General features: G+C 46.7%; 1 protein-coding gene across 2 annotated transcripts in view; it reads right to left on the bottom strand.

Annotated features, from left to right (window-relative positions):
• DCLK3 (doublecortin like kinase 3) overlaps nucleotides 1-16,348 on the bottom strand; it is a 49,037-nt gene extending 32,689 nt beyond the window's left edge. Inside the window, exon 1 of one of the 2 annotated variants that reach the window (XM_005600833.4) lies at nucleotides 16,031-16,348. In XM_005600833.4, coding sequence (XP_005600890.2) covers nucleotides 16,031-16,112 — 82 coding nt within the window. In that variant the 5' untranslated portion in view covers nucleotides 16,113-16,348. The remainder of the gene's footprint in view (nucleotides 1-16,030) is intronic. The other variant, XM_005600834.4, reaches the window with a different exon arrangement.
• Nucleotides 16,349-16,892: the final 544 nt, after the last annotated feature.

The following is a 16,892-nucleotide window of genomic DNA, read 5'->3' as shown; positions in this document are numbered from 1 at the left end:
GGGCCCTGTTCTGGGTTGTCTTTTATCTGCGGACCAGTCATGCCAAGTTCCTGGAGTGCCCCCAGCATATTGGCACAAGCTCCCTGTGTGGTCTCTGAGTGAGGACTATTCGCCAGTCCTTGTTAGAGCCCACCTAACGGATGTCTGATACTTTTTTCCTAAGCTACTCAGTGATTTAAAGATGAAGTTTACGCGGCCAGCCCAGTGCATAGTGGTTAGGTCCACGCCCTCCACTTCGGCGGCCCAGGGTCCCTGGTTCATGGGCCATGGACATACACACTGCTTATCAAGCCATGCTATGGCAGTGTCCCACATACAAAATAGAGGAAGACTGGCACAGGTGTTAGCTCAGGGACAATCTTCCTCAAGCAAAAAGAGGAAGACTGGCTACAGATGTTAGCTCAGGGCCAATCTTCCTCACAAAAAAATGAAAAAATAAAGATGAAGTTTACTGTCCCAGCTACTCTGGAGTTACGATGAGTTTTATGGACTGCCTCCATTGTTTACAAGAGTATTTTAAAGTGACCAAGCTTACACGTCTTTCCTTGCTTTTGATGCTCATCCTGATCCACTCAACCATTCCCGTCTCCCTCCCGTGATTTTCGCACTCACGCTGATCTAGTCCCGCCTATGCTACCCATCTCATCATCACATCACGGTTCCCATTTCCTCCTCTGCTATAGTTGTATTTTGTCACATGGAGCAAGAACCCTCAGGCTCCCTGTGAGCCGGAAAGCATCTTCCTCTCTCCCCAGACGTCCCAGGACACAGCACAACAGAAAGGGCCCACGCCCAAGGTAGGAACTTTTCCCCACTGTCACTGATGTGCCTCATCTGGGCATCCTGCAAAAGTGGCTAAACCGGCGTCTCCCGTTTCTGATGTACTGTGTTCTCCAGACAGGGCTTGTCAAATGTTACTGTGCACACACACCATCCGGGGACCATAGTAAAGTGCAGGTCCTAATTCAGTCACACAAGGTCTCGGGTGGGGGTGGGGCTGGAGATTCTGCATTTCTAACAAGGTCCCAGGTGATGCCAATGACGCTGGCCCAGGGACCACACTTGGAGAAGCAAAGATACAGAGGGAAGTTTCGGAGTATCCTTCTGGGCGTGCTGGTGTACTATAAGCAATTTCAAAGTGGCCCCTAAACCAATTCCTTAGGGTGGTCTTATAACAAACCGCATCTTGATTTTCATAATGTGAATAAGTAATCAAAACATGACATCACCAGTGCAAAAAGTCCAGTCATGATTTCCTCACCAAAGGATTTTCTCAAGTATGATAGATAGAAGTGGGGGAGGGAGTGATCTAGAATTTGACCACCCACAGTGGACCAGCAGCATCTTTTTATTAGAAATGGAGAATTTCACCCTCCACCCCAGACCCACCAAATCAGATTCTGTATTTTAGCAGGATCCCCGGGTGGTCTGATGCACATGAAAGGCTGTGAAGCACTGCTATAGAATACCTCTTGCTTCACCCAAGTGGTCAGTGAACCAGAACATCCAGACCACGGTGGGAGAGATCACCATGGGACACAGCCACTTGGTTAACCCTGCAAGTGTGACCCAGCTCAATACAAACTGGGATCCAGGGTCGGCTCTGGCCCAGTGCTGGGATTATGTCTCTGGGATCTCTTTGCACCAGTTGGCAAATGGGCAGGAACCGGTGGGGGCCATGGGAAGGCAGCAGTGTTTTGTGCAAGACACTGGTGGACACCTGGGAGAAGATAACAAGCATAGGAGGTAATGACAAAAGAGTGGAAGGATGGCATCTGCGCCAGCCCTTCTGGTCCTTGGAGCACAGGGTTAAGGATGGATGCTGAAGGAGCTGGGTTTCAAAACCCTGTCCTGTGTGAGCAGGTGGGGCCGCTGGGACTCCAAAGTGGGCATTAATATCAACGGCCTCATTTGCTACCAGGCTGGTGAGGCCTCGGACGTCCCAGCAACCACAATAAGAGTTTCTCTCCCACTGCTCTTCCTCCGGATGAATCCTCCTCCCGCTTTCTGACTAGTTTGTCACGCGAAGACTTTATGCTCCTCTTTTTGCCGGCGGCTCTGTGTGCCACTGTTTGGGGAGCCTCTCCAGATGCCATTCTGTCCCTCCCGTTGTCCTCCTTTGCAACATCTGATGCCGGTTTGTTTTGACCAAAGCTTCTCCTGGGGATAGCTTATCTTTCAGTCTCATCCCTGGGTGTCATGTTTCCTCCCAACGCTCCCCGACTCACCCTCACCGGCGACCTCATCCCTGGGGTGTCACCACGGACTCAGTAAAATTCCAAGAGGGCACAGCTCCCAGGCGGGCTTTTGTTTCCTACGACCTGGATTTCTAATCCCAGTTGTCTGTTGTAGCTGGAAGATCACAATAACCTTGATCTGGGCTGTGGGGTGTCACCACGGACTCAGTAAAATTCCAAGAGGGCACAGCTCCCAGGCGGGCTTTTGTTTCCTACGACCTGGATTTCTAATCCCAGTTGTCTGTTGTAGCTGGAAGATCACAATAACCTTGATCTGGGCTGCGTTTTGCTTTTCTGGGTGCTGCTTAGGGAGGCGCTGTGGGTGTGTTCATTTGAAAGGGGAACACAAAGTACACTCCACCTTGGGAGCAGTCTCCAGCTGACTCGATGCCTGCAAGGCTTCACATTTTCCTCTTTCTTTCTGGTTATGGCACCCCGAGGCCTTCACTGGCCCATCAGTCTCCATCGGCCTGTGTCATCACAACATTTAAACACTGGGCTAGCCAGAGCCTCACCACCTTCCATCCCTATGGGTGAAGCTGCAAAAATCATTCTGAAAGCAAACTCTTCCATCTTTTTTTTCTAGAGGGACTGAGCACATCTATTTTATTTCTAATTCTTCCTGCTTTGGTTTGAACGGATCTTAGATCAATGTAAAGACACTTGGAATATTTGAACCATCTGTCAGAGCCTGGCCCTGATGACTCTCACCCCTCATTTATCAGATGCTCATCTGAGGGGCAGGCGGACACCTCCACCATCCGTTATTACACAGGACAGAGGAGGCAGGGAGCCTGTGGATTCTTTAGAAAGCAGTTTTCAAACAATTTTGACTTCTTGATAAGACAACCTCCATGAACAACATATAATTAAATAGAAAGCAAGTAAAACAATTCAAGAGGAAATGTTTCCAAAAAATATATAGCTTTCATTCACATTCAGGAGAGATGACACATTTGAAAACACAGGGCTATTTATGTACAATAATAATACGGGAATATTATGAATACCTTATGCCAATAAATAAGACAACTTAAATGAAAGGGATGAATTCCATGAAAGAAACATATTACCAAAGTTCACTCAAGAAAAAATAAATAATCTAAATAGCTCCGCTGTGCCATTTATCTGAGGTTTAGGTACACCAAACTCGGGAAGAACTTTCCATAAATATTCAAGACATGATCATTTTACATGATTGATTAGATTTACTGGTAAAAATCCTCACAAATTGCTTATGCTGAAAGATGCATCCTTTGTAAACAAAAGTAATGCCATGGATCCAATGGAAGAAGGATGCAAAGAAGGATCCTATGGAGAAGTCGTGTGTTGGATGCAAAAGCTGTGTGGGTGAAAATCGTTGCACATTAGAAATGAAAGGGCCAGTAGCCTAACACACTCAATTTTTAGATAGAGCTGTAGGCCATAGAAGGTAAGCAATTAGCTCAAGGCCACACAGCTAGTTAGTAAGAACTGAAACAATCCCTGCACAGATCCTGAATCTTTTTGAACAATGGCTAGGACAGGTTTAGGGGTGTCACTTGTAACCATGGAATAAAGCAAAGCTCATGGGATCATCCACAGGAAACAGAGCAAGACTCAGACTCATCAATGGGCATCAATACCTAAGCAAAGCAGCCTAGTTTAGCTCTGCCCTAATTGTTAAGCCAGCCAGCATCCCAACTAGGCAAAATAAATTCACACAGTCTTCCTGCAGCTGGCAATAGCTTTTCCCTGACATGGCCCTAGACAGGATGATCTAAAAAACTCCCTGAAGTGTATTAAGATTCCAAACAAAGAAGAGAGATGTTGGGGTAAAGCAGATTAAGGTGCAAACTTTTCTTCCTTCAGGGAATTCAAACTGGGTTTGGTTTTCCTCTAATTTAAAAGTAGGGAAGTCATGGTGCCAAGACCCTGACTGCAACAGAGATCCAACAGGCACCACAGAGCTCCAGCCGTGGCCCCAGTACCCACCGTGAATGCCAGAGCCAAGAGGGGCCTCACCTACATCTCTGCTGGCAAAGTGCCTGGTGGTCCTCACTGCCATGGGAGCCTGCATGACTACCATGAGCATGGCTTCCCAGGATGGCCAAAAAGACTGTAACAAGATGACGGGCATAAGGTTGCCTGCAAATGGTAGAACTCAGTATGTCACATTGTGGTTAAATCAGATTGACAACAGTGGTACCAAGGCAAGCAGGCTCCTCCGCTGAGAAGCCAGCCTCGGTGGGCAGAAACTTACATGGTTCCGGAAACAGCCCAACTGCTGCATTTGGCCTTTTGAGAGCATCATACACAAATGTTTTAACAAAGGCTACTGCCTTGTTGAGGTAAACATTGGCAGCTTCTGGCTTCTCCAGCAGTTATGGTTAAGCTTCTTTGGGATCCCTCACGATGCTATCTCTTGGCATTTGCCAAAAATATATAACTTACAGAGATGGAGTCTACTAAATAAATGGGTTCTTGCTTAGCAAGATTCCAAATACACAGACCTAATGCCAGGCATGTGGTAGGCTGACAATAAATAGGTGTTGTATGAAAGAACCCAATAAATCCATAGTAGTGTTAATGAAAATAGCCCATCAGTTGAGTTCATAATCATCAGAATGTGCTGGGTGATCAAAGTAACCATATACTCATGGTTTTTCATCTGTTTCTGCCCCCAAATCTATCTAAAGCTACTTAGTCATCAACGTTCTACAGGGCCAGCACAGTCGCGGATGCTGTAAGTGGCCGCCCAGATGCCCTTTACCAGGCAATGGCCCCCATCCACCAGCTCTTTTGAATGTTGGCTGTTAAAGGTCCACCACTGCTCAATTGTCCCAGGAATGACTCTCGCTGCCTAGAGCCACTCCACTCAGGAGGTTACACACCCAACCCTACCTTCACAGGACAGCCCATAATCAACGACCGACTGATGGGGACAAGGAAGGGTACAAAAGACTTGCCCCTTACCCCAAGGTGGGACCAGCTCTGTGGAGCAATGCATGCTACAGAGCACCTGTGGGCTCAGGCTGAGGCCCGTCTCCAGCTGAGACCACATCCTTGCTTAGCTATGTCCCTGGCTCATCTTGCTGCTCTAACTCCCTTCTCCTGAGAGCTCTCCTCAATAATCACATGCCCAAGAATCCCCACCTTGAGTTCTGCTTCCAGGAACTAGACCCACACCATCGCCCAAAACTATGAAAGGCCTTTAAATTTTAAAATAGGAATGAGTGCTGTTTTGTGGCATTTTTTAAAAATTCCTAAGTAGAAGGCATTCCTTCTCTCATGTTGCATTAAAAACAACAGGCAGTTAATTACCCAGAGGTGCCTGGAGTGTCTTCAAACTATTTCTCTCACATCCTTCCTCCCTTTGTCCAGGTGCGCAATGGATCTAACATCACTTCTCCAAGATGCCTTCTCTGAAGACTCTCAAACCACTCCATACCCATCACTTGGCAGTCCTGCTTCTTTCTTCAGAGCACTTACCACTCTTGGTGTTACAATATTCACTTGATGCTTTAACCTCTGTCTCCCCAGCCCTCTAGCTCTGCAATGTCTAATGTGATGGCCACTAGCTCTATGCGCTTATTTTCAATTTAAGTTTAAGTTAATTAAATTACTGTGCCTACCACAGTGGCATAGAGTAGACACTCGATGAATATATGTGAGTGAACGAAAGAATAGTTCACAGCGATCATCAGATTCCCCTAGATCTAATTTTGGAACTTTGACACTGAAAACTGATATTCTCAAGGGTAAGAAAAGAACGGTAAGAACATGTAAGAAAAAGTTCCTTAAAAAGCTATGAAAGGATATGACTATTACTGGTTGAATTTTTAGCGGATGGTAGTTAATTGTAGGTTAAAAAAACACAATGCCAGCCTCCAGATGGAGACAGCTAGCTAGCCAGAAACTGCTGAGAATTTTTGACAGTTTCAAGGCAGCATGGAAAATAGAAAACTTCCCTTTTTTTCCCCTGAGATGGGTAGATATTTAAAACCCCACTCCCTCCTCCCAGTAGAATAAAAATCCATTATGTATGTTTTTTCCTTTGTTAACATCCTTACTTAAGACTACTTAAAAGCCCACACATTGTGTTTATGGCCATGCAAACACGCTAGGGGCAAGACTGTCTAGAACAAGCTAGAGATCCAGTCTGTCTCCTCACCCAACACTTACACTCCTCTTTATAAGGAAACAGCTTAACAAAGACCCCTACTTTGTACTCTTGATGAAGAAAGCACAACTAAACACAAAGAGAATCAGGCAACCACTGCTGTCTTTGCTTTGTAATATAGACAAAGCAACTGGAAAAAAATAAATAACTAACAAATGTTCCTGAGAACATGGAAACCACAGGGATCTTGCAACTGGTTCTGGGATTTTTCATTTATTCCCTATTTCTCCTTAATGTGAGTGTGGACTCCTGTTTTTCTTTCATACTACATCTTTGGAAAATACCATTTTCAAAACCCGTAAAGCATCTTCAGTTATGCCATTCTTGCAGAAAATGACCAATTCCTTGGAATTCTAAGTGAATAGTAATAGCATTAAAAAGAACATAACAAAAGGTTCTAATAGCCAGCACACAGCATCCCCATGACCTCGTGCTCAGGAGCGTCCTCAAAGATGACTAGGGAGGCCTGCCATCCATGGGCATCAGGCGGCTCTAAGTTCCAAGAACAAGGAAGAGCTTCGATCTAGTGCACTTGGCTTCTTTCTGTTTCTTTTCTCTTCTCAAATTAATATGTCCAAAGATTCTGGTTTTCTTAACTCGAACAGAAGGTGAGACCCTAACCAGGGATGTAGTATCCTTTTATTTTGTTTTATATTAACCAGTCTGACTTGCCAGGCCTGTCTTTGGCATCGCTGTAGAGCCGGCATCTCTAACATCATCTTTTATTATCCACACTCAACATATAAACGTGCTCTTACTAACAAGTGTCAGTCATCTAAGGGAAGACTATGAGGTTGAAGCTGGTCATGTCTAGGACCAGTCAGAGACATCTACAAGCAAGTTTTAAATTCATGGAAGATTATGTCTCAAAGAGAAAACACACAATGAACCCAAGCTGTTTGTTTTCACAGGATCTGTAACTCTGCGCATGGACTGTGGGGGTGGCATCCTCTGATTCCTACCTACCACATACCCAACTCCTTTGTACACATTTTCTCTCTCTATCGCCCTCCTTTCCTCCTGAAATTTATTTCACTTCTACAGTGTATCTATTTGTTTATTCTGAGCTACCTGGAAAAGAAATTAGAGCACATGGAACCTCATGAAATAGCTTTACATGTTTTTACTTCAAAATATAATTAGAAAGTGGCGAGCAATAAGGCCAAAATTTTTAATTATGTATGCCATATTTATATTAAATATATAAATACATATGTATAAAAGCTTTCTATATAACAGCAATAACCAGTTAGGAAATATAATTTTAAAAGTAATAACATCATAATGTCAACATATACAGAATTCCTAAGAATAACTTTAGCAAGAAATGTATAGGATCGACATAAGGAAAACTACAAAAGTGAGAGAAGAAATAGAAGATCCATTTAAATGACTGTCCCTTCCAGAATGTGAAGTCCTAATAAGCTAAACACATCAGTTCTTCACCATTGTAATTTGTAGGTTTGAGGCAATTTAAGCACTAATGCAATTTTTGAGAGAGGACAGGAGGGAGACGAGTAATGAAGACAATAAAATATATCACAGAGCCACAATTACAATGTCTTGGTACTTACACAAGAATAGCTGAATTTAAGGAAAAATAAAACTATAGCCCACAAATATATCCTACTTCACATAAGAATTTAATGCATAATAAAAGATCATTACGAACTAATGGGGAAGGTAAGAATAATTTTTGTTCAGTATTGAAACAATTGGTTAATAACGTGGAAATAAAATGAATTTGGATTTTTATTTCACAAGGATATACTAAAATAAATTCCAGGTGAATTAAAAGCTATAGAAAAATATAGAGAAATTGTACTTTAATATTAATCAAACCACTGAAGAGGGACGGACTTTGGAAATTAGAAGCATTCAAGAAGATCATAGGTAAAAGATCCTGAGTTCTTACAGATCAGTACAGAATGGGGAAATGGAGGAAGGGCTGACTTAAGCGTTGGCACCCCAAGGGGACAGTGCTGATGCTCCGTGTCACGTAGGGATGTGCCTCAACCAATAAATGCCCAAAAGCTCAGTGGCTACCAGAATGAAAGTTTCCTGCTCATATGAATTCCAAGGTGGAGTCAGCCGCCTTCCTCCATCTCAGATCCTCCCTGTTTGACGCAGTAGCTAGAGAGAGAAGCGATGGCAGCGCTCTGGCTCTTACCTGCCTTGTATAAGGAGTCACACATCCTACTTCTACCCACAGTCCAGGGGCCCCAGTCAACCCAAAAGGGTCTTGTGTCTTGGACTGGACTCTCCCAAAAGCAGAGTTTGGGGTAAGGATTTGAGTTTAGTTGGGAGGTGATCCTGGGAAGCACTGGAGGAGAGTGAAAAAATGAGACACAACAGCGGCATGAATAAGCAGGTTACTACTGTGGGCAACCTGGGCTCAGCTCTGCTGGGGACCTCTGGGAAGAATAGGTGGAACATGCCTGAGGATTGTCTCACCAGAGAGGCAAGGAAACTGTGATATTTATCCACCCATTCCCCTCCATTAAGAAGGTTGAGAGCTGCTCCTAGGGACATTAACTCCTCAGCACTTCTGGCTTTCTCCAAGAATGGGCCAACCATGCCTCTGCAGCCAAAGAGTGCCCTCAAACAGTGTTACAGTGGATTGTGGAGGAAACATCAGAACAGGGACTATCGACAGGGACCGACAGCATCTGCTACAGAAGCGGAGCATGTGGACATCTGGGGAGCACCAGCTGTCTCTGCCACGGATATAGAGACCCAAGTTCTAGAGGATTCTGGTTGCAGCCAATCTGAAACCAACACAGCATCTGAACTAAATTGAACAAGCAGTTTCATCCAACTCATTCCTGGAAGAGGTAGTCCTCAAACCAGGTTGTTGCTGGGAGATCTGCTCCACCAACCAGCCTGAGGCCAGAAGATGCTTCTTAAAGGGTGCCCTTCTAGCTCATGGGTATGGAGATGGCTGTTAGGAAAAACGCTCTGCTAGTTAGAGGGGGTTCCAAGATGAAAACACACAGTCCCTGTCCTCAAGTAGCATGTGGTCTCTGGGGGTGACAGGTAACCACTTGCCTACAGACCATTTATTACAAATTCCAAAAAGTCACAGTGGGGGAAGCTACACATCTCCATGGACGACCTTGGAGGCTCTGCCATGAAGATGATGCCTGAATCAAGGCCAAGAGACAAGTAGAAGTTTGTCATGAGTGGAAATAAGCAGAGTGAAAGCCACTTCTGGCAGCTTGCTCATGTTGCTCCCATCAGTTGGTGTATTGGGTAAATAATTCATACAAAGAGGAAACACCAAATTACATTTTAAATTATTTAATGCCAAAAACGTTAATTAACACAAGATTTCACTCTAGCAACCACAGGGATTTGTTTTTAGTTTGTGACATTTTTATTCGCTTGTCTATTTGGGTGGCCTCATGTTCTCTGCCCTCCACTTCCCCAAAGGACAGAGTTTCCATATTCCTTGTTATATAATTACCTAGAGATCATTTAACCTACACCACATGTGATCTCTCCTCGGAGAATTTTGAGTATCTCTGTGCAAAAAAACAGAGTGGAAAGTTGATTGGTGATGTTCTTAAAAACTGAAGGCAGATAACTATCTCATTTTATGGTATGACAGCTTCTATCTCAGAACCATGCACAATTTTCTCAGTTTTTTTTCACTTTCTTCAAACATGCAGAAGACAAAAGAGTATGTACTCAATTAGGCAAAATGTTGCCAGAACCCTCTCCAATGGGTCAGAAGCAGCAGGCACAATAGAAAGGCTAACAAAGCAACTCCTATCACCCAAATGAGCACTAATTAAATGTCCTGGAGAGGAAAAACAGACCCCACAAGACACAGCAGTTCTTCGGAAATCGGTTCAGGAAAGTTCAAGTCAGTTAGGAAAGAAGGGATGATGAATACGGCTGAGCACAGCTCTAGCCTTGAGCTCTTCTGTTCTTTTCATGGACACGTGTGGTCCTCACCCTGGTCAGTGGCACCATCAACTGCTCAGTCATCCCTGACTCCTCTTCCCTTCCCTCACCTCTCACATCCAGTCAATCTCCAATTCCTATGGATTCCACCTCCTAAATGTCTTTCAATATGACACCTTCTCTCCATTCCCTTAACTGCTTACTGCCTTGGTGCCCACTGTCATCACATCTGACCTGAAGCATCTGCTTCTAGCCTTCCTCCCTACCCTTCACCTACCCACACACCTGTTCAAAGTGAAGTCTCTAAACCATTCAGTTGACCATCTCTCTCCACTTCAGTAAACACTCCAGTGGTTTTCCACCTGTTTCTCCAATTCTGGGGGATCCTTGGACATATTTGAGGGGCTTCATGAGTTCTCTAACATTATTTTTTGTTTAACTTTGCACTTTCATTTTCATGATTATCTTTTTTAAGATTATCAGTAGAAAAACAATGGAAACATATTCTGGATCATCTGAACAACCATGTTATGACCATGTGCTGACACATCATTTCACTATATGAATTCTTGCATTTATGATGTAGTAGGCAACAAGAAATGTTATTTTAACTGTCACGGGCTAATGAGACTTAATATAGAGAGAGGAAACTGATGAGAGAATTGAGCCATCACACAATCCACGTGGCATGGCACATAGCATACCAAATTCATCAGAACAAATTCATAGAACCAGAAACGGTGGTTTAGTTTTAGCAAAAATAACTTCATCCATCACATTAAATTCATGAAATTAATCTGAATTTACTCGATTTGTAGATGTGTTGATATTTTATTTATATAATTCGTTTTGGTTTTATGGTCACATGAAAGCTCTAAATAGAGAGTTTAGACCTATTTAATGTTGCTATATATTTGAATTGCATTATAATAAAAATAACTTCAGCTATCACTAGGATCTACAAGATTTCTTTTCCTTTAAAGAAATTCACATAATACTCCATTTGAGAACCTCTGGCCTTAAAGAATGAGGCATCAGCTCTATAACAAGGCATATGTGGGAAAGACAGTGATGTTCTCTGGACTTTCTATCCACACCGCCCAACATTTCCCAGCCCCCTCACAATGAGTCCTGGCCAATGGGCTGTGGCATAAGCAGCAACTCATCAGTTCCAGACTGAAGCATGGAAGAGGCGGAGAGCATGATCTCCCATGATCTCCTCCTGCACTGGTGACTACATAGGCCACGTTTTCCAAATGGTGTGGCTGTAAGATGGGGAAAGCTCTGTCAACTTGGCCCTCCACTGACATGTGAGGGACACAGAGTATGAGTGAAAAGTAACCTTTGTTGGGTTAAGCTACTAAGATGATGAAGTTAATTTGTTACTACAGCAGAACGGGCCCTATCCTGACTAATACACGTTCAAGAACCAAGCTCTGTCTCCCTGATCAACTTCCCATCACAATCCATCCTCCAAATGACTCTTAGTACAGTGACCTGAATAAAGGCACCCTACCTCTACACAAGCTGTTCCTTAATCCTAGAATGCCATTCCCCATATTGTTCTGCCCTCCTCCCCTACCCCACCACTGTGACTCATCCTCCAAAACCCAGTTCAGACATAATTATTGCCAGGAAGTTTTCCTCCATTTCTCAACCCTCTTACTACCATCTCCATTACCCATGAACTCTACAGAATGCTTATCTCACCACGTAATAATCACATGTTTACATGCCTGCCTCTACCCCGCCCCCAACAACACTGTGGTAGGGTCAGTGGCTTATTCATCTTTCCATCCTCAAGGCCAGCATGCAGGAGAAGTAGGCAGAATTTGGCCATTTGGGAAGGAAGAGCTTCCTCTAGGGGTCTGGTCCTAAGCCACAGGAAGGAAGCTGCATTCTGTCCATCACCTTCTTTAGGAAGCAGCAAGTCCCAGCTCTCTCTGCCCCAGCTCCAGGTCAGACCTGCTTAGGAGGTCCAAACCCTCCCCGTCATCTCAAACACAGTGTTCTTCAGCCCCCACAAAGGACTCAGACTTTACCTTGGGAGGAGTGGCCCAGGGCCTTATACTCACAGTGTGGTCCCCAAACGAGCAACACCTACAGAACTTCAGAGCTAGCGAGCAGAGCAGAACGTCAGGCTCCACCCAAGACCTCCTGAATCAGAAACTGCATTTTAACAAGATCCCCCAGATGATTCATATGCCCAATAATATTTGAGAAGCACTGGCCCAAGACACCCAAACAGAATTCTAGCCTAAAAGGTAACTTTAATAACAATATATTCTATTTGTAATAATATCAGCTGAGTGCTTTACATCACTTAATCCTCAGAACAATTCGTTCATGTTCATTTTACCAATGAGGAAACTGAGGCTCAGAGTGGTTGGGTACCTTTCCCAGGATCACACAGCTTTGAAGTGTCAGAGCCAGGATTTAAAGGCAGTTCTGATGGATCAAGAGCTCTAACCCCCATAACGACACACTACACAGCACCCTGCCATTTGCAAAGCTCTGTGAACACTTTGCCTTCAAGACCAGCCCAAGCCGCTCAGGAGACTCCCCTGTCCCTTCATGCAGCTGCTGAACTAGTGCTCCTCTCTGTTCCATCACTTACTACGCACACCACAGTGCCTCCACATACACCACTGTCCCCAAGAGACAGCCAGTTCTCCCTGGGTAAGGATTTTATAGGCTTGCTCAATAACTATTTGATGAGTCAATGAAAATATGTGCCCTTTGATCATCAAACAACCCTCTGAAGTCGGCTGGGCAATTATTAAGAAAAGAAAGATGAAGACACTGAGGTTCCCAGAGAAGTTCAGTGACTTGCCCCAGGTCACCGGGAAGCCCCGGACCTCTGGGGTTGGAACTCAACTCCCCAGTTCCCAGTACAGATGTCTTCTTCCCACTCTTCCACTCTCCCTGTATTTCCCTCTTCTGACATCATTACCAGACATTTAACAAAAACATCCTTTTCAAACAACTCTCCCACATTTGCATCTTCAAAAGGGGTTCTGCTTTACCAAGAGATGGGCCAAATTTAGACACTAACAGGAGGTCACCAAAGGAAAAAGTGCGGAAACTCTGGATAATAGATACAACAGGCCCCTGGGACTCAAGGAAAGGAAACCTCCACAGGCAAGAGCCTCTGCCTAAAGCAGCCCATCTGAGCCCCTACACAATGACGCCACAAGGCAGAGGCCCCTTGGAAGGGCAGGCTGGTGGAGACCTGCCCACCCTCCCTGACCACCACCGCCTGCAGTCTGGGGTACTGTGGCTCCACTGGCCAAAATAGCCTTTCCCTTCCCTTTAGTGGCTGTAGAAAGAAGCCAAGACATTTAACCAGCTCGTCCAGAGAAAAGTAAAACATCTGCCTAAAATATTCAAATATTTAGGAAAACATAGGAGGCAAATTTCCCTTGAACCGGGAAAAAGAGGTATGAGAGGAGCCAAGAAATAAGATCCTGGGACAACTAAGGAACTCTCCATTTTGTTTTGCTTCTCTGAGCACCAGGCACAAGCACCATGCCACCCCTTCTGTTGGGCATTGCCAAAGGCACCCAGATGAGGAGACTAATGGGCACTGAATCCCATGCCTGGGCACAGGACTCCATCCTCCCAGAAGGAGGCATCTTGTGCAAATTCATACAAAGGCACCCTACAGGCTAGCACAGGCTACCCATTACTATGATACAGTCTTACTCAGATATCACGGGAGGAAAAATACATTGAGAGTGAGAGGGTCCATGTTTTTGGTTGGGTTCCCAAGAATCAGATCCCGAATAAGAATTCCTATGAAAGTGTTTTATTAGGAAGTATTCCTAGGAAAAGCTGGTAGGGGGGCAAAGAAGAGAGACAAGAAAGAGAAGCAAGCCCAGAAAGACTCACAGAGGTCAACCTGACACAACTCCACAGTGGATCTCTGAGTGTCTCAATCAAGGGCAAGGGAACTGGACTATTTATCCTCCAGCACCTACAGTGATTGGTTAGGGGCTGCCGCTGGGGGAGATGTCAATTTCCAGGCACTCCTTGCTCTTGGTTCCTATAGACCAAGCAGATTCCAGAAGCCCTTGTGTCATCCTCCAACAAAGAGAAGGGGCTGGCAGTTGGGAATGAAAGAGCTCAGGGCACCAATGTGCACAAAAATGGCAAAGGACTCGGAGAGGATAGAGCGTAGACCTGAAGCACCTGGGACGGTCCAGAGACCAGTATTTCTTTCTCCTAGTCTTGCCCAAAGCCTGGCCATGATAACAGGAAGACTCCAACTCCAGTATTCTGAGCCTCACGGGGTTCTCATGCAGGGCCTCTTTCCCTCCTCACTTCGTTTAGCTCATCATCAAGCAACATGGCTCAGAGACCTCTCAGACCTAAATGGAATGAGTTACAAAGCATCTTTCAGAAATTGTTTTCTGCCTCTGTTCCTTTTCCAGTGAAGCACCTTATGGCACCACCCAAAGCAATCCAAATACTAAACTGAAATTCTTTTCTGAAGTTGGACTGCCCAGAAAACCCAATATCCCTTTCCTTTTCCTCCTCCTGGGGCCCCCGCTTCTTGCTACCTTGCCCCTTAAGGATGAGCACAATGCCTGGCTACTGCTCTAGATGCCTCCCTCATGGTGATTGTTGGCTCAACACTAGCCCAACAGATCTCTTCTATAAGCATGGACATGGACTAACTTCACAGCTCCTAACACAACCACCAAAGCACAGGACCACCTCATGCCAAGATGCTTCATGAAAAGCAACCCCAAAGGTAGGGCCCAGCTTCAATTTGATAGCTGTCATCTTGGACAATACACCAAGGAAAGGAAGGGATATAGGAATCAACAGGGAGAGGGTGAGTTGGAGTGATGACTAACTGTTGGGGATGAATAACAACTGAGTTCCCTCCACAACTTCTCCTCACCCCCGACTCCCAGCAGGCGGATACTCTGAAAAGGTGTCCCCAGACGCCTCTGCCCAGCACTGGTGCAGTCTTCTCTCTACCTCACAACACCTCGCCCCCAGAGCCAGATGTGCAAGGCAGTGTAAATGCGGTCCTATATTTGAAATTAATTGATGGGATATTTCAGAAACTCATGGTTTGTTTCCGTTAATTCTCAAATCCTTTGCCTCTAGCCTTTTTCCTAAGGGTCTTTAGTGCTTCTGTGTGTTTCTTTATCTAGTTCTAGGGAGAGTTTCCCTTCCTTTAGCTAGGTCAGAGAGTCTGGAGGCCTGGGTTCAAATCCCAACTCCACCGCTTTCAAGCCACGCGACCTTGAGCAAGTCAAGACTTCTGGGCACCTCCGTTTTCTCATCTGAGAAATGGGGATAATTCCACCTTCCTGACAGGTTTTGAAGAGGAGGAGGTCAACTCTGGTAAAGCACCTGGCACGTTGAGATGCTCAATAAATGTCAGCTCCCTCCCTGGCGCCTTCCCTCTTCTGCACCTTGCAAAATGCCCAAGCGTTTCCCAGGAAGGTCCCTCTGGCTGGAGAGGGAGAGGAAACCAGCTCCGGATAGCGTTATCTCCAGTAAGCGAGTTTCAGCGGTGTGGACACACGGACACACACACACACACACACACACACACACACACGGCACGCTTCGGGGACCCCCGCGGGACTGGCACTGCTGCTCCCTCCTGCAAGGAGCGGGGTCTCCAGGCAGGGCGACAGAAGAGCTCCCACGCCAGCCAGGCGGCGTCGCCGACCGGTCCGCGGGAGCGCACGGCACTTACCCGGGGCAGGCCGAGCAGGGCAGCCGGGGCCGGGCCGGGCCGGGGGCGGTGGCGGGCGCGGGGTGGGCGCGGCGGCAGGCATGGCGCGGCGGCGGGCTCGGGGCGAGCGAGGCGCGGCGGTGCAGAGCGGGGCCGCGGCTCGACGGCCGAGAGGCACGGACAGGCGGGGCGCAACGCGAGCGGCGACGAGCCCGCGCCCGCCTTCTCTCCTCTTTCCCCGCCGCTGCCCTCCCCGCGCCGCGCCGCGCCCGGCGACAGCCACCGGGAACGTCTCCGGGGGCGCTGGGCTTAGCAACCGCGCGCCCGCCGCACCTCCCTCCCCGCGCCCGCCCCGCCCCGCCGTGCGCGCCGCGCGGGACCCTGGAGGCTGGGCGGGGCTGGGCTTCGAACTTGCGCCCGCACCCTCTACTTAGCCAGTGAGCGCCCGAAGGTGGCCCCTGGGGACCCCTCAGCAGCCCCGCCTCTCTCCGCGCCGCTAGCTCCAGCCTTTCTGCGCTCCCTCCCCGCCCCGCGCCCCTGTGGAGCCGGGCTGCTCGGCTTTGAAAGTGAGCCTCACCCCCGTTCTCTGTTGGTGGCCGACCAAAGGCGTCCCAGGAACCCCCAGCAGCTGCCCGTGCCGGCAGTTCAGGACATCCCGCACCACTCCCATCCTCTTGCCCGCTTCCCACTACTCTCATACAAGGACTTTAGGGCCCACAGCCGCCCTACATCCTTGTTGCCCCCCAGATTCAAAGACCTGCTCACACCCTGGTCCACACTTGTGGCCTCAAAGATACAGGCTGCAAGACATCCCTCCAGCCTCGTGTCTTCCTGGTACTCTGTAAAAGCTGACCAACGCCCCTTGCATTGTTATACCCCTTCG

This window comes from Equus caballus, chromosome 16, assembly GCF_041296265.1.
Source record: "Equus caballus isolate H_3958 breed thoroughbred chromosome 16, TB-T2T, whole genome shotgun sequence".
Classification (NCBI taxonomy): Eukaryota; Metazoa; Chordata; class Mammalia; order Perissodactyla; family Equidae; genus Equus; species Equus caballus.
Note: the sequence above shows the minus strand (reverse complement) of the source record. Positions and strands in the feature narration are given on the sequence as shown.